The following is an 18,930-nucleotide window of genomic DNA, read 5'->3' on the forward strand; positions in this document are numbered from 1 at the left end:
CAACAATTGACATCCCTCAAAGTATCTGGGAAGTGGGAGATCGTCACCTGCCCACACTTGTTCAACAGCACAGTAGAAGCATCTCTTCCTTGATGACAGTTTGGCAGGAGAGAAAAAGCTGGTGTAAATTCATTGCTTGAGCAGTCCCCTGAGGTGTAATGGTAACACAACCATCACTTGCAGGTCTCAAGACTGACACAGAAACAGTGCCTCTAAGGAAGAGTTTTGGTGGGTGTCACATCTGTCCGTCCTTTCTGTCCTTGTCCTCCCACCAAGCATCAAAATAATTACAGTAATTGAAAACGATGAGAATTCTTTTACTATGTATTTTACATAGTTTTTATTTTACCAAAAGCCTCCTGGGCAGAGCTGATGTTACACTGACACGGTTAATTGCACATTTCCACCTAAATAAACAGTGACAGGGTAAGAGAATGAAGCCCTGGAAATGAAATTTAAGTGACTTGTCAAAGTTACAAGCCTAAAGCTGCCAGTGCTGTTATTTCCATTTCCATACCTGTGTCACTGCTCTTCCAAGGGAAGGCAGCAGCAATGGTCAGAAGGTATTTTTTTCTTAAGGGTTCAGTGGTTATCCCAACTTTATGATGACCTTTTTAGTTGCAGCTCAGGCCTAAATGACTTCTTGGCTGTCAGACAGGATCAGTGATTGGTTACTGTCTAGAAGGAATTTCCTGCATGAATTGCATGATACCAGTTTACATGGAAGTGTCTTCGGTGTTAGTAATGAGAAACATCAAGTCTTTAGTTAGCTCAAGGAAATTATTCACCTCAACTTTTATAGAAAATACAGTGCAACTCATACAATGACCTTCAGAGAAAAGTATTGAAGGCGAACCATACTAATGAATAGTTCAAATGGCAACAAACTATGGTACAGCTGTTAAATGTCATCATAACTTCCTCTGAAACTTATCATTAGCATTGGGACTGAGAGTGAAGTTGAATATCTGAGGAAAATCTCTTATTCAGTTGCTTGACCTTTGACTTACGATGATGGTGAGCAGGTTTCTAGCTTTTCCTGAAGGAAACCTTATACTAAAGGAAAAAAAAACACACAAAATATGTAAAAGTTACTGGATTGAAGAAAGCCTTTACTAACACATGGTACTTAAATTAAAGCTTGAAATACTATAACAGAGAAAAGCATTGAAACAATATTTACAGATTAGCAGAATTACTTAATTCGTTGAGACCAGCAGGACAAACACTGAACAGGTATTTCTGTAATCTGATTTCTACATAGAAGCAGTCTTCATTTCTTCATAAAAGCACTGAAGAGTCTACTTGAAAGCAGCGAAGACATGAAGAGTCTCCTGTATTGTGGAGGTAAATTATGAGCAAATTAACAGTCTTTATATTATCTACTATACCATACTTACTTTTCCATATGGCAGTCTGGAAAAGCTTTCCCTGCTCTTGCTACAGGAAGGACTATGCCATATTTGACCTTCAAACATTTGTGTGCACTCAGCTTTCATGTTTTATTCCACTGCAACTAAAGTAATGAAGTTCTTACTGGTGGCTAGGTAAGTGTCCTTAGTGACAGGACCTGTTACAGTATTAACCTCTTAACTGTGGCTTTTCTCACACACAGCATGTTCTGAAGAATCACAAGAAAGCTCCACGCATCTTCTACCTACAAGTGGAATAACAAGGGGAAAATTTTCTGAGGATTAGCTGAGCACTAACAATTTGTGCCATGAAGCTTCACCATTGCTGTTTTGCTGTGCTGAGGACATGCTACGAGTTTTTATTAGCTGGAAAAATGTTCCTCCTTAGATTAAAGATCCTTTGACTAACAGAAGCAGAACAAAAATCCTTCAGTTGGTACAAAAAATTTATTGTAAAGCATTCAGCTCAAATACATGCAATCAAATCTCTTTGACCATAGAAAGAAAGAATGTTCCAAGATATACTTAAAGCCAAGTTGTAGCCAACAGGATTTTTATAGTTAAATTTGAACCTCCTAGTAAATATTTGAAGTACTGATACCACTAATAAGTGGTATGTACAGTTCCCTAAAAAGGATTAAAAGAAAGCATTATGTTTCATAGAAATGGCACCCTTAACTTGTACATTATGAGAGGTTTAAGTAAATTTAATGATGAAACAGTCAATCACAAGTTCAAATATATTATGAATTTACTTACTGTAAGAGCACTGTCTTGTTTCTTTGTCTGTGTTCCTCATTACTAGCCAAGATTTTGCAAGTCTTAGGTAAAATAGTTTGCAGTGGTTCTCCAGTTGATTTCCCTAAATGCTTTCCATGCCCTCCATTCCTGTCCCCAAGCTACTGAAAAAGACAGGGAAACTCAGCCAGCTACTAGCACTAGCTAACCAGCAGTATAACAATGTCCTGGCCCTGCTCTGAAGCCCAAGCTACTGTAGGCATCAGTAGTATTTTCTACGACTAATCTGAAGCTGAAGCTGGTTTAGTAGATGCAGAGCAGTCATCTTAAACAGGTCTGATCGAGGGTGGAGCAAGGCTATCCAATTACCCTGCTGAAGCCGAAACTCAGCATGTGATATTTCCAGAAATGCTGACACCCTCATCCTCCAGTTCCAGCAGCCAGGACAAGTTTTTCCCCTACTCTACAAAATCTCTTGTATAGGATTTTTCACCTGATGAACTGTCCAAACACCAATATCCTTCAGTCTAAGAGGAAAAGTATGGCAGGAGTAGCAAGATAAAATACACAGATACCACCTCATCCTCAGGTGAATTTAGCCAACCCTGAGGAAAGTTAATACAAATGCTAATACTTAAAAAGGCAAACTGTCACCAGCTACATGGGAATTCACAAGTTACTGAATCTTCTTGAGAACTGAATTAAGAATGCACCTAGTTACAATTATTGCATTTTTCTCTTTGGCTTTCAAATCTACATGTTGTTTATCCTCAGGAACAGACATGCTATTTGGGGGAAATTAGTGCTTCCTTTTCAGCAGGTACGATGCTAGGTCTAGGCTTCTGAACTTGCAACCTTCAGGGCTACTGTGGTTCTGACTACACACCTATTGACTTGGCATCCAAAATTCAATGCACCCTGCGAAAAAAGTTCTCTTCAGAAATGGCACAGTTGTGCATGGACATGAAACCAAGAACCTATGCAAAATACAGCTGCAATTCAATTTGTTTGTAAAATTAATTCAAAGCTGCATACTCAAGTTGGCCAAGACACTAAATGAGTCAGCTGACACCGGTCTTCATGCCATTTTTACCAGCCAGAATGATGAAGGAAACTATCCTACAGTACCAGTTTCTCCTCACTGCCAGGCAAGGGTACTATGTTATGCATGCATACTGAGAGCAGTATCAAGGAAGTACATGTCAATGTATAGTCTTCAGGTTTTATCCTTTATTACATACACAGCAAAGAAGGCAGCATTAGACACACGCACAGTGTGTTGCACCCATTCCATCCACAGCGCACACACACACACACACACACACACACACACACACACACACAGCCTTAAAAAAGTGTCGGTGATAAGGAAGGAACATATTATAAAGGTTGTGATCTTTAAGCCCCTGAGCTTCTTCTTATGGTTAGGTGAAAAGGCAATGAACAAGTCTTTTCTTGCTCTGTAAGTGCTTTGTGCAACGATGTCCATAGAGGTCATAAGTCTTTTTTGGGAGGAGTGAATGTCTTACTCCCATATTCACAGTCTCCTATTGCTGTTTTTGCACCAGATAGTTTCCAGTTACGTTTAGTTGTCATAAGCGGCTAATACAGCTCTTGCTCCTGTGATTCAAGTTAGGAAAGGTTCTGCAGATCAGAAATGAAATGCAGGCCCTTCTTTCTCTCAAGAGATGTCATCTTGGTGATACTGCAGGACTAGAGAAGTTACCAGAATTCCGTGGGGACTGAAGAGGCACAGATGAAGAACTGGGAGACAGTTTTCTTGGGCTGCATAGGTCACCATTGTGCAATTTCCACAAAAGTTCTTCATTTTCCATTGACAGGCGTTTGTTTACTTTTGATTCTTTCTCTAATGACTCCTGTAAAACAGCTTGCTCTGTAGAAAGTTGCCTGCAAATGGAAGATTTACATCAGAACATACAACCCAACTTAGAAGCTGCAGTACTGAAATGTAAAGAAAGGTTTGAAAGTGCATAAACCTTTGCTTGGCTCACAACTGAATTCCAGCTTTAATAGGAGGACTGAGCATGTTCTCATCCTAGCTATACTTAAACAGGTAGCTTGCAGAAAGCAGGAGAAATTCCCAGTAAGAAACATCCCTAAGGGCCAGAAAAAGCATCTGAAGAGTGAGGCTTTAAACAACACATGCTTTTAAATGCCTGTGCTGGAGCCTTTGGGTCTTGTTGCAGGCTCAGGCTCAGATTCCGTCACACTGGAAGAGTCTGGCCATCCATTTAAGCAACCGTTAAGGACCTCAGATCTGTTTTATTCATGTTAAATATTAGTGTTATTGCTAAATAAACCACAATGATGTAAACTGGGGACAAATCACTCCCTGAAGTGGTTATGACCCAGGTCTAGCTTACAAGCCAGTTAAAAGGGACAATCTTTATATGTTAGTATTTCCGAGTTGCTTTTTCTCCCCTAAAATATTGAAGAACATGCTATTCAAAATGTTCCTGCTTGTTACTCTACAAAGGAATGCACATTTGTAGAGTGACAACTGGGGAAGAAATGGATGTGTTCTTTCACAGAGTACTACAAAATTATATTCAACAATACTTCATCAGAATTTTCTTTCTTGTCACAGGAACCCCTTCCCCCTCATTAAGGGCACCTAAATGTCCACTGATATTTTTCACCTTGAAAGCTCCATGTGTTTGTCCATCCGAGCTTTTAATTCTTCATTTTCTTGCTGAACTTTCTTTAATTTATCCATTAAGATTGTGTTGTTCTCCACCTTGGAAAGAAGGTCACAATTTGAAATAAATCCCATGTGGGCACTCATCAAGATTATGACTGAGCTATCACAGACCTTGGAAATCTGGAGTTTGCAGAACTTGTTACAGTACATAAAAAACATCCTACTTACCTTATCCCTGCATAACACTTGGCCACTTGTGCTGATTAGATGCCAACAAGGAGGACTGGATAAGGGATCTACTGTTAACCAGCACATTCCAGTAACTTCTGCCAGTGATGGGCAGCAGTTTCAGACACTCTAGTGCTCTTCTAGACAGAAGACTGTCTAGCAATAACACGACAAGAGTTCCCCCGAGTAAACAACTTTCCCTATTGCTTCTCTGATTTCATGTCATTGTTATCCAAAATAAAAGGAAAAACTGATTAGGTGGCTGGATGGTCTAAGGCCTTCTACACTGTGGTCAATGTCTATTGGAAAAGATGAAGGTTTGCTAGTAATTTGCTAGTAATTGTAGACTAGGTTAACTAGTCTACACTGCTGCAAAATACTGAAAACTGACATGAATGGGTTCCTTTGTATCCAAACCTCTTTCTATAATTCCTCATTAAAGTCTTGCTTAAGCAAGTATTACAACAGTGTTCAAAGACCCCACCCAGGAGAAGGACCCTGTTCTGTAACAAATAAGAGCATACTAGGTGATTATAAGTCCTGCCTCCAAAATGGACTTTTCATGCAGAATTACAAACAGGCCAGGAAGACAGGCACACAGCTAAACAAGCAGCTTAACAGCTAAAATGATTGGCCTAAGCTAATCAAGACTTACTCAATTTCATATTTGATCCCTTCTTGTTAAATTAGGATAATTTCCTTGTTAATGTTTTCCTGACACTGCAATCTATCTTCCATACCACTTGAGCAATGTAGCAGGTAAGGATTTTGTTCTCTGGGGGAAGAGGCTCCCAGATAATCTGTACTAACACAGTAATAGTTTATGCAAACCAGTAGTTGTCTTACGATGTTAAAAGGTCATTTAAAGCATCAGATCATTCTTGTCCTGTCCTAACATACATCCCAAAGCTGTACCTGCAATGTGAGCATATCCCATCATGAATTCCTGTTTCCTTTTAAACAAAAAAGATCAATTCTTGTATGTAAGTCTGCCCAGCCCAAGTACATTATAGGAACATAAGTCAGAGAGACAGCCCCAGCCTGCCAGACCCCAAGGAACACTCACCAGCTTTTCCATCTTCATTAGCTTTATATCCTGCTGATGGAGTTTCTCATTCTTGATCTCCAGCACTGCTTTCAAACTTTCCAGCTCCTGTTCCAGGTACATAATCTGTGGGTTTTTCTGAAAGATTGCCAGACAGTTTGCTTAGTACCCCAAATTTCAGGAATAATTTAGACGTTTCTCTGCTATTTAGAAAAAACAAGAAAATAATTATGGTAACGAGTTAGTTGTTCTAAGTGAAATCAAGTCAAACACTAGAATAAATAACAAGATCTGATATCACTTGCTCCTCAGTTTTTGTTTGTCCTTCAGGGTAGGTGGACAGTTGCAGTTGCTTCATTAGAAGCTGTTCAGAAAACACTTAATGCACAGACATGAAAAACCCTTGTGAATCAAAGGAAGGCATGAATGCTGTCACAGCAAAACTTGTTTCGCAGGAGTGCCCAAAGGCCTTAAGGCTAGGAGTTCCAAAATTTATTTCATATTACTCATAACCCATCCCAAGAGATAATTAGAGTAAACATTTGAAGAGTTTTTAGGCACTGGAATAGTTCAAAAAAGCAACAGAAGTTTAAGTTCTTATCTTCCCTGGTTTGAGTCTGAAGGTAGCCTGCTCAGAAGCTGAAATTGAAAGCTTTTGGTTTTACGTTCTTCTGAAGCCTGAAAATGCAATTATATACACAAATCTTGCACTGGTGCATATCCATGACTTATCTACAATATAGCAAGTCGGGACTTTTTTCTTTTTCCTTCTTCTATTGTTTTCTGGGAGGTGGAAGGGAGAGCAGGAGGAGGCCATAGGCAGGGTAAGATGCAGTTTCCTCAAGGACCAGTTTCACAGAGTAAGAAACAATTCAAACACGGCAGAGCAAAACACATTCTCACATTCTCTGCATTTCAAGGCAGTCACAGCCAAAAAAAAAAAAAAGAAAAAAAAAAAGAAATATAAAGCAAGTCTTAGTCCATTTCTCCAGGTAGTGAGAATGGAACATGAGCTAAAATTAATCAATGATTAAGTATGTTGTGTAACTAGGTTAATCTTCAAAATCAAACAAAACTTGTTTTAGTGCATTTGGGTAAGCACACAGGTGCACTGCACTGAGTAACAGCTTCACTGCCACACCAGAAACCTCGGACAGGAGGGCAATGCCTGCAGTTCTCCGGGGTGTGGTCCCAGAAGGACAGTGCCAGAACATGTCTCAGGTAACAGGGGCTCATACACAACTCATCACACACACAACTCATTCTCCTGTCTATTTTTAAGGCCTGTTAGAGCTTTTTAAGGCATTAGAGCTTTTTGTTTACTTATTTTGAGAAGTCTCTGCAGGGGTGAAGCATGCTGTCCTACTTCAGTGAATGCAGCAGACAATTTGTTCCTATTTTGTGACTTTAGCATGGAATCTAGGAGCTAATAAGAAAAGCAATCCTGAAAAGTTTAAATGTAGCTTACAGTATGTTCAATATTCCATTTATTTTCTTTCCCTCCTCAAGTCCAATGGTCTCAAAAAGTGTTTTTAAAGTTAAGTCTGAGCCCCCACTTTAGTTACTCAGGAGAGCACACAGCCAGATAAAAAGACTGAAAGGCCTACCTAAGTTTTCAGCAAAAAACCTGGGAATATCAAGTGGCACAATCTAAATTATACCAGAGAGTAAGGAATACATCTCTGTCTTCAAAGGGCTGTTGGGGATTCCGATACTGCAGAATTTGTGTTTAGTGCTAAAGAGTATGCTGAGTCAAACTGGTGTTTTTCCAAAGAGAAGTCTCAAGCTTATCATGCATCTTATGCTGTCAAGAAAGCACAAAGCACATTTGCAGCTATGTAAAGGCACTTGACTAATGCTCCTTTTTATTCAAACAACATCTGAGCGTGCCTGTGGAGTTACAGTTCAAACTCCCACTGCCACAGCAACATACTGTGGTTGCAGATTCTTGTGGCAGCTCTGTCCTGCCACTAGAATAAGCAATAAGAGAAAACAAAATAAATTCCAGTGAAAACTAGGGCAACTTCCACTACAGGCATCCTAATTTAGTCTTTAAGCATGGAATTTCTATTTGTGGAATAAGCAATACTACTTGTATTCCACTTACGTCTGGGTAACCAGAAACACAAGCATGCTTGTGTCTACCCCTCCCCACCCAGTGCATTAGAAAACCCCTCTCTCAGAACACATTTCTATCCCAGGAGCATCAGAGGCAACAGCAGCCTTGGGAGGAAAGGCAGGACGACATAAAACTTTCTTTGAAGGATAAATCAGCAAAAAGTATGAATCAATGTTTGAATAAATGCATTAGAAATGAGCTTTGCAGTAGTAATGCAAGCCCACAGCACCAGTACAACAGTTACCAACTGTCCAGAAAAATGCTATGGTACAATTCCTGTATGCACATGGGTCTTTAATTTAGCTTAGGCTACAATTCACACCCCTGACTTAGATACTCAACAGCTTTATAGAATTATAATGGTAAAGTTAATACACAGCATCACAGTACTTGTGAAAAACTTCTGGCAGGTGAGCCATTTACAACAAAATATCCTAAGTATGGGAGCCCTATCAGACTTCACTGCAAATCTTTTGCATTATGCAGTTAAATAAACCCAGGCAAGATCTGTTCATCCACATTAATTAGGAAGATCAAGACTTACAAGACTGGCTTTTTCTTTGGCTATTTGTTTTTGTTCTTCTAATTTCAGCTTCTCACTCAGAGAGTTGTTTTCATTTGTTAGTTCATTGATCTTTTTCTGCAATGCAAATATATTGTATTGTTAGGCCAAGAATTCAGAGCACATCTCCAAACTGCTTTTCAAGTTTTGAACTTGCAATGGACCCAGCCCTTAACAAACCTCCAGCAATTCCTGCTTCTCTTTAAAGGAATCTTCAAGCGACTTCCTCTCAGATTCATGGGTACTCTTGAGCTCTAAAACAAATGATTTTTGCAGAGTTTTAATACCACGTAAGACATGAAAATTCTTTTTGAAAAGAAACAGCCTGAAGAGCCAGCCTACATATATATACATAGATACAGTGGATAGCAACACAGAGAAAGAACATTTATCCTTAACTGATGCAAAGCATGTATGATGTATCACATTTATTCCCACTTCAGATTTGCTGACTGTCACCTCACATTTCCATTTCATTACCAAACAGCCTGTCAGTTTTAAGAGCATTCATCTGCATGCAACAAATGGACATACTAAGCACAGAACCACATCTGGCAAAAGTTGAGTTTATAAAAGGAAACAGTAAAAACTAAAATTGTGTCTTCCACGAACTTCTAGAAAAACATTTGTTTTCCTACTTTGGGTGCCATGCAGAGGGGTTTGCTCTTTGAAAGCAATGGAAGCAATTCAGGTATCTTTTACTGTAAGAAAAAGTCACTTCAACTCAAAACTGTTTGTAAAATTTCATTCAACTACAATGGTATCGTGGTTTTTGCTCTACATAAAATAAGACTCATCAGTTCCAAAGGAATGAATTCAGCCAATGTTTTTAAAGACAGCTGGCCACAAAGAAAAGTGAAATGGACACAGTGATCAAAAAGCCTGAATATTTTTGTTTGTGACTAGCAGTACTACAGCATATGTACATAAGTACAAAATACTTGCCTGAAAAAGAGGATTCATACTCCTTTTTAAGCTCCTGTACTTTTTCTGAGTGTCTGTTTTCGAGTTCCAGCTTAAAACTTTCATGTGTGGTATTTAAACTGTCCACCTGCAACATGCCAACATGATTTTTATCCCTTTACACATATCAACTTAACCCTTGTTTAAAGCATTGTTTCAATGGCTTCATGCACTATGTCAAATACATTTTAAGTGGTCTAGCATGATTCAAAGTAGAAGCCATGTACAAGACTTAATAAATGAGAGTGATGTCTTACAGTTTAACACTACCAAGAGGATAATGTGTGCACCTGTCACACACATGGAGTTGCAAAGCAAGGTCAGAGGGCAGGTGTGTTTCTGTAAATCTTAAAACTCAAGCTGACTCAAATATCCCATGGAGCTCTAGAAATTAATTAAGCTGGCAGAACACAACAAATCTCTACCACATTTAAACATAAGCTTAAGACCCCTACAGCTTAGTGTGGCAGTATTTTTATTGCTACAATTAAGTGGAATTTCACATTGTATAAAATAACTGTTATTAGCAAAACCCAGGATTCTCTAAAGGCTCATTTGTAGCAGAAAGCAGTTACTAGAGAATTTTTCTACTTTGAGTGTTTTACAAACCTGCTCCTGGAGTTGGGCTTTGTACTTTTCAGCTTCCTCAATGCAGATACTTTGGAGTTTCTCACATTCTGCAGTGTAAAACTGTTTAAGCCTCTCTTCCAACTCAGCTAAGTCATCATGATGTTGCTGGTTTAACTTCTGCAAAAACCCTTCATAAGCAATCTGCAGTTCATTCCTGTCTCTTTCCAATTTCTCACAAGCTGCAGAAGTGGTTACTGAAGACGTCAAAAAAAAAAGAAAAAGAAAAAAAGCAACTGGATCAAGTTCAATACTAAAGTCACATCTTCATTTACAGGTGTTAAAAACAGTGAACACACTGCACAGCAACATGGTTATATACAAAGATAAATATGATTTATCTATTAAATGTGTGCCTCCAAGGGCACATGAAAAGATTTTATAAAAATATCAAATTCTATGTTTCTTAGGCTGAGAATTAATTGAACCCAGTTAAGCCAGGAGCCCACATAAAAAGCTGAAGTGTGACAGATTGACATGACATGGAAGAAGGAATGTCTCATGAGAGATACTGAAGAGCTCCAATAAAAAGATTAATTGCATTTGCTACTTTACCTTATTTGATCCCATTTCAGTAGAATATTTATCAGAGTACCTCACTTTTTGACATAAAACCACTTAGCTAAATTTGAAAGTCTTAATATTCTGAAAACTGTATGTTTAATGACACCCACACTCAGATATACAGCAAAGAATCAATTCTAGCCTGACATGGACAGCCTGATACTGATCTGCCAATCTGGAAGGTACTGCTTATGTGTTTATGCCTGATATATTTAAATATGCAAGACAGAGAATGGTTTTCGGCAAAAAGTGCCAGGTATTAAGAAAAGAGAAATGCTGTGCAATTCTCTGCATCTGCATTAAAACAGGTCTCCTAAGAAGGTTTATCTCCCCATATTTGCAGCTAGTTGAAAGGCAAAACAGAAGTTAGCAACCTGCATTTTTAAGTTTGAAATTTAGCATTCCCAAGTCCAGCCAGCCAGGCCTGAATAGGAAGAGTCACCCTCCTACTGTTAATATCAGTAAGCGCCTTATGCAGTTCCAGCTGCACCTAAAGCCTGGAAGCAAGATGAAACAGCATCTCTAACACAAGTGTGTGGTCACTGACCTTGAGCAAAACTGGTTTTATAGAGATTCTAGTACTATTGTTTAAAATAAATTAGTCAGATGAGTGGTTGCTTAAGAGAAAAATCAGCTAAAATGTTAACTTGATCTTCAAAGGCAAGAGAAGGCATGCATGCATGCACTTCACAGCAGACTGGCACGCTGCCCACACAGTGTAAATATAAACTCTGTGTAAAAGCATGGGAAGAGGCAAGGATTTTTGTACAGGCAGTACAGGAAATTCTCATCACAACTGTGTTTGAGCCTTAAGATAAATAAATTACAGTATCTTCAAGGACTGATTCCCAAAGCAGTAATGGGTCAGCTGGAGGGAAAGCAGACTGCCCCAGCAGGGTGCCTCAAGTTACACGTGCCTTACTCTTCTTTGCTATAGCTCATTAAAAGCATGTGAGTAACTTGATGGATGATACTTGCACTCTCTTTTAAGGGAACTGTAAAGAGTCTTGGCCCTGCTACCATCACTTGGAACCTGCAGTGGAACTAGAAAGTGTTAAGAGAGTGAGCTGTACTGCATGGAAATCAATCTGCATCTGTGTCTACCTGAATTAGGCTTAACAGCAAGCTTAGCTATGCTGTGTCTGTGTGAAAGATCTGCTGATCTGGACAGATTTAGGCCAAGCTCTTCATTCTCTGATTGGCAGCGATGCAACAGAAGCTCAGTTGAAACCTACCACAATATTCTCTACAACTCACAGTTGCAGGTTTCACAGTTTTTGCTACTTTCTGCACCAACCAGCACCAAAACGTTTTATCCCCTATCTTTATTCCTTCCATGAACTTCTCTTAGAACTGCTCCTTGAGAGAATGAGAAAAAAATAGCTCTCACACTTCTACCACATCACAGTGGCATGAAGTTATTGAATATATATATATTCTGCATTGCCATATTTTTGGAGAAGAGATAACATCATTGTTAGGGGACATTATTTTACAATGCCAAGAACCAGGCAGCAAGCCAAATGGAAGTATTACACAGCCAACCACATGCAGATGGAGCTGACCTTCTATAGCAGAGTAAGGGCATTGCTGAGAGGCAGGTGACTTGTATGGCTCAGTTGAGGTAAACTTCAGCAAAATACTTCAAATGATCCACTTTATTTAAAACCAACAGAGGAAGAAGCATCAAATTCCTTATTTGCAAGGCCAGAGCTATTCATCTGCTTCCAGTTAGCCAGAGAATATGTTGCCTATCATTGCCTTATCTTTATATGTCAGCATGCAGAAGTTCAGATGATGCAAAGCACTTCAGACTAAAGCAAAGAGCTAACCACACCTTTGTCAAAGAAAACAGACGCATCAGTTCCCCTTCAGGCAGTTTGCAATTCAGATTTATGAGAAGACTAATGTTACAAAGGCAAACAAAAAACTTCTAAATCTTGCACTGGCAGTTAAAAGTTGTTACCGTAAAGGTAACACCGGCCTCCACAAAGCTGGAGGCTGCAACGCTTCCTTGTAGATCCCAAGCCTGACTTAAATCCCTTCCATCCAAACAAGAAGCAGAACTACACAACCAGTGAGCTCCCAGTATTATGGTGGTGCAAGAATGTAATGACCATGTAATGCTTCAGCAAAAACACCAACTAAAGAATTGCTAATTTGAAATTATGAGATGTCCCATAAACCAAAGCTTGTCTAAATACTTGAGATTAAAATGTCTCCAGCAAGTATTCTGTACAGCCCTATCCATCTGCAGACTGCATCGCGTAGTTTATGACTGCTCTGCCTTTTTTTAACAAAGTTGCCTTTCTCATGATTTGTCCCAAATTCCTTAATTTGGCCATTTAGCCACAGATTAACCAAACTTGATTGCTGCTCTCCTGAAGAATATTCTCACTGAACCCATGCTAAACTTGGAGGAAAGATTTGTAACTGGAACATGTGCTCTTCCAGTAGCAAACATACAAATCTATTTCAACTTCTCATCCACTTCAGAGATATCAGAAGTGCATACTACAGAGTTTTTGTACACTACTACTGTGTTTCCTTTCCCTTCTTGAAGTGCTTTCCTCTACAATTCCACATCATCTTTACATCACAAACCTTGAGGAAAAAACAAAACAATCCAAAAAACCACCAAAAATCAGAACAAACAAAGCAAAACAAAACAAACCCCAAACAATCAACAAGAACAAAAAACCCAATGGAAAACAAATGGTCCCACAGCATTTCAGGGAAAAATCAAGCCACAGAGATGAAAAGATGTGCTATTTGTTTGTCTGTGAAGTTTGTTCAATTTTACCTGTAACACTAAACAGTTTTAAGGACAGTGTATACAGAATGCTATATTTGGCAGCCAGAAGCAATTTATACTTCTTTATTTATATAGCAGAGCCATTATTATATTTTTTCTCCAAATATGAATATTTTTCCTCCACTTGGTTGTCCCAGCCTCTCTTCCCAATCATACTACTGTCTATCCCTGTATTAGTACAATATGGAGCAAGATTAATCTGTGTTTTTTGGCTCCTTAACACCTTTAGTTGAAGAGCCTGGTTCTTTTGGGCCAGACCCTGACCTTTGGAAATCATGGAAAGTTTCTGAGATTTGGTAACAGCAAATCTTCAGAGCATAAATCCTGATTTTGAAATGTAAAATTACCTTTTATTTGTAGTATTAAACAACAGCCACTTGCATCTTGGCTATTTCACTACAAAGCTTTTTAAGTGCCAAAATGATAAAAGAAATGCCTGCAAGAGCAGCATGGAGAACCAGGCACATGAACTCCCTGCAAGGATACAAACAGCAGCACATCCAAACCTCAGCAACAGTTGCTGCAGCTGAGGGAGAGGAATACAAAAGTTGCCTTTCTATCTCCAAGAAAGCTATTTTGTATTTTCACTAAAAGTAGCCAAGACATAAGACCCTACAATTGTGCAGCATCTCTCCTTTCAAATTTTTTATCTTGTTCTAATTATAAAATCATCATCCCATTCAGCCCTTATGGCTAAACTACTTAGAGAAAACACTTTTCAACTTACATTCCCCCTAAGAACAACCATAACCATAGCTCTAAGATAAAATATAATGGGTTTTTTTTTAACCCTGAATTAAATTGTTTGCAAACAGTAGTTATCTTCATAAAATTTCCCAAGTCACTCACTGGCCTAGTTATGATTTATGAAAAGGCAGCAGACTGTCTGAAATTCTAAACCAGAGTTCACTAGGACAGTAAACTACCAGAATTTTAACAGATGTGGGAGATGTGAAATGGGGATAATTACCACCAAAAAAGCCCAAGTATTTAGTACTATGTGATACTACACTGCAGTAACACTTAACTGCTGAAACCTTTTATTTCACACTGCAAGCTGTATGTTCACTTGACCAGTAAGTGCGATAGACAGGCTCATTTCCTTCTCTATACAATATATATTTTTATATGTATACAGTAATTAATTAATGGTATTACCAGATTCTCAATATCAAAAAATCTTCTACTTAAACATACTTTGAAGTTTATGACCTTTCCAGGTTTCTCTTGGTGTTACTTCCATAATGAGACTAACTATACAGGACATTAAACCACATTGCATATTTTTGTTCTTGGGCAAGTTAGACAAGGCAGGTAGCCAAAAAAGACTGCTTTATGCAACATTTAAGCAGGTATGATTGAAAAAAATAACATGAAGCTCTCAATTCTCTGCCGGGAAGTAAATTCACATCCCCTATGCTGCAAAAACTACAAGTGACAGAGTGTTTAAGCAGACAAGTCTATGAGGTGTGGCAAGTCAGGCCCTGTCTCAAATAAGTGAAAGAAACATTTACCTATTATTAGAGTATTTTTACTCTAATAAAAAGACCTTAACCTGAAAACCAAATCACGTTCACTGTAAAATACAACAGTCTCTTCTATGTGAACTTCCAAAGCATCTTGAAGATAATTTATTAATAAAAAAGAACATGAAGGTATTCTGAAGAAAATGCAGTTTATCGATTGCCATGCAGCAGCTGGATGTGAGAGAGAGTGGTTTGGCATTGGCTGCCTGTCCAGGGTACACACAGGCCTCAGAGAAAGGCTCATGAATGGCAGTGTTCAAAGGGCCAAGGTGGGCGCAGGCTGAGTCCACTTTGCACCTGCTGCTTTGTAGCAAGACTGAGCTGGATCACATCCAGCATGGTTAGGAGGAGGCTCTGAAACAATTTGGAGTGCAGTTAATTGTGACGTATAGTTTTGCACCTCTCAAGAAAAATGCAGGCCTTGCAATTTTTACTTACGTAATTAAAGAAGTAACTAGAAGTTTAGGCACTAGCTTGCATCTGAAGAAGATAAACAGTTGACAAGCAAGACATCCCTAGCTGCTCCAGGCAGCTATGAAACTATGATTTGCAGAACTATGGTGGTTACATTCAAACCACAAAGTTCAGTCTTTGTAGCTGGAGATTTTAAGGAAGCCCAAATTCAGAACATAACTGTTACTGGATTTGAACTCCCTTTGGAAAAGCCCATCCCCAAATACATATCACTGCTAATCTTTCCACATTTCCAGCTACCGAGAGCAGAAAGCATTGCCTGGAAACCCTCAGCCCCATGGCTGACAGTCACATGGTGGCTGCCAAAGACACATTCTGGGACCAGAATGCATATTCAAGCCATTAAACAAGAAGGTATTTTGGTAGAAAAGGTCATACATAAAAACCTTGCAAAACAGACCATCTGACAGCAAGTCCATTTGGTCTTGCAAGGGAAATCAAAGAGCTTCAGAATGTACACAATTAAACTTCAAAGCAAGAAACTAAGAGGCCTAAACTATGCAGGATACAAGCTGCAGGAGACTTCATTTTCCTCTCAAACTCGGCCGCATGCAGGGAACAGGCTACACTGGGATAGGCACACCTGGTTCCTATTCTGAGACTGCCTGTCCCCAAACCAGTAGTCATTAAAAACACGGCAGCTGAGACTCCACAAAACATCTACACGGCCAAAGTAACATTCAAATTGAACTTAACTTTCCCAGCAAACCTATGTGTAGATCATACTGTGGATAAAAATTCACATTACTTATGTCAAAACAGTCTATGGAAATCTTAAGTTCAGCTGCATCCATTTAACAGTGTCAACAGAAAGCTGATTAGCACGTATGCATTTAAACAGATTATCTTCAGCCAAAGCTACTGTTATAAGAATGCCTTTCTCACACCTTGTCAACAAATTGTTAATTTAACATTAAAACCAAACTGAAACAGTTCTTTTTAAAGCTAGATAAGAACTGAAGACCTGGATAGTTTTTCATTTCTGTAATTAAATCCACTCCCTTTACATGCTGAGGAGAGCAGCACAGACAGGCTAGACATGTGACGTGGTTAAGACAAAGGAGCTGCATGAAGACAAATGCTTCATGAAACCATGGTCTGGAAACCTTACAAAGCAAAGTAAGCCCCAGGCTGCCATTCAGATGCTCCTGCAGAACTGACCCAGGAAGGTCAGCTCCATGAGGGGAACAGCTGACAATGTCATCCAGGAGCACATCAGCCAGCATCCCTTTCTGAGAGCTCTCTGCACTTGGGTGTCACAGATCCATCAGGCACAGTTGCATTTAAAGTTTTTTCTAGTTATCAGCCTACTGAATGGCTTGCAATGGGAGTCTCATTTATGAGTTCAGCAGGCTGCTAATCAAAGCAGGAAGATAAGTTTATGGAAAGCTCATTTAAGCATGAGGCATCCTTACAAAGAACTAAGCTTTCAAAAAAACCTGAACTCCACCAAAACCCTCAAATATGGTAATGGGCAAAAGTGTTGGCCAGCTTTTGGTCTACCCATTTAAGCAGAATTTTCCCTTTCTAGATAAGCAATAAACATGGTACCTAAGTTGATTAAGGAAAAACAGTATTGAAAATGCAAGCCTAGAGAAGGAAAGATACTTTCTTGCTCTGATAGCAGTCCTTCTGAAGTAATTTTCTTGAGGTATACAAGTGGAGTTGTGCAGAGAATCACATGAAGTACATAAAGAAATCTGGCTTATAAAGTTTATAACACAACTTTTTAGTGATGTAAGAAGGCCATTTCCACATTAAAACTCTAGTCCTGTTGTCACTTTTAGGATAATAGAAACATCAGCTAATGGGGAACATGACCCTGCACCCTGCTATTCCTTCCCTTTCTCTGCCCCAATCCCAGTGATCCTTCAGTCACATACGGAAGTCAGGCCAGGCACCTCTGGCAAAACAGCACTACCAGCCAATAGTTTCAGCTGGCCTAGGTCCCCAGGCAGCTCACTGCATCAGTGGGGGCATGGCTGCTCCAGCAGCAATGCTGGCCTAAGGAGGGGGAAGGCCAGGCTCTTTCAAAGCCAGCCCCTACTGAGACCTGCCTGGAACAACTGCTAAGGTCAAATACATTACATGGAGTTACCACTAAATGCAGCTAAATCAAGCTTCAAAATTGGCAAAACCATGCCCTGCACATTATAGCTCAGTTTCATGTTATAGCTGTCCATTAGGATGAGTTCAAAGATTTAATCTCATCAGCCGGGAAGCATTTCCTTCTGTTAATTTTACACTCATTCACCTACAGGTCACTAAGGCAAAAATACAAATTTTGCACAGGATGTTTTACAGGTTTATGAATTTTTTTGCCATCAAACCTCTACAAGACAGCACAAAAGTTAGGCATCAAACAAAAGTATGTAAGCTGTCAGCCATCCTCCCATTTTTTGGAAGTGAGTGCTTTGGTCATCAGATGCATGTTTCGTAAGGAGGCCCTGCAAGGCACAGTCAGATCAGTGCCAGGAATTCGGTGAACCTGGGGTCACGCTGTCAGGGCCCCACAGCACTTAAAGCATCTGAGTGGAATTCAGTCAGGGAATTAAATGACTGCCATTACAATACCAGGGCATCTGTCTTCTGCAGATCTGCTTTGTTGCATTTTTGTTCTCAAGAAGAATACAAAAATAAATTCTTACCTAGTTCTCCTCGAAGGTTAACTAGTTCTTGAGATAACTCTTTCCGCTGCTTCAACGCTTCCTCCCTCTGCAGAGAAAAGAACAAAAACCCCCAAACATTTGGTTACTAGTGGCCTGAGCAGGGCACCTTCCAATAATTAACCTACGTGTGTTCTGTAGGAAAAACAAGAGGCAGGAGCAAGAAGCCAAGATATGACTCATTTAGGATAACAGTTCAGCTGTTACAATATACACAGATGTTCTTCTGTTGTTAAGGAAGTTATACTTTAAAACAAAGAACAGCTTTTTCCAGGATAGCTCTGCAATTAAAATCCTACTTTGAAGCAATTAATTATATATTTTATGGTGGGTGTAGCAACATAAGCCTCCAGAACAAATCAAGTGATAGCTGTCAAGGGCACAGAAGTATAGTGTATATGTGAAAGAGGCATGCATTAAATATTTATCTTAAGCTTACTCAAACACAAAACCAAGAACTTTGCTAAATACGCATTCTGCCATGAAGAAAAGGCACAGCCCGGTTTCAAAGTTGCATACAACCCACCCT

The 18,930-nt window shown here is 39.3% G+C and overlaps 1 protein-coding gene across 6 annotated transcripts in view; it reads right to left on the reverse strand.

The window, feature by feature from the left end:
* Nucleotides 1-3,841: 3,841 nt before the first annotated feature.
* MTUS1 (microtubule associated scaffold protein 1) overlaps nt 3,842-18,930 on the reverse strand; it is an 81,546-nt gene continuing 66,457 nt past the window's right edge. For all 6 annotated transcript variants that reach the window (XM_062493536.1, XM_062493537.1, XM_062493535.1 and 3 more), the window contains 8 exons: nt 18,384-18,450; nt 10,339-10,553; nt 9,712-9,817; nt 8,947-9,020; nt 8,749-8,844; nt 6,107-6,223; nt 4,811-4,908; nt 3,842-4,058 (listed from right to left, as the gene is read on the reverse strand). In XM_062493536.1, coding sequence (XP_062349520.1) covers nt 3,842-4,058; nt 4,811-4,908; nt 6,107-6,223; nt 8,749-8,844; nt 8,947-9,020; nt 9,712-9,817; nt 10,339-10,553; nt 18,384-18,450 — 990 coding nt within the window. The remainder of the gene's footprint in view (nt 4,059-4,810; nt 4,909-6,106; nt 6,224-8,748; nt 8,845-8,946; nt 9,021-9,711; nt 9,818-10,338; nt 10,554-18,383; nt 18,451-18,930) is intronic.

Source organism: Cinclus cinclus, chromosome 5 (genome assembly GCF_963662255.1).
Source record: "Cinclus cinclus chromosome 5, bCinCin1.1, whole genome shotgun sequence".
Taxonomy (NCBI): domain Eukaryota; kingdom Metazoa; phylum Chordata; class Aves; order Passeriformes; family Cinclidae; genus Cinclus; species Cinclus cinclus.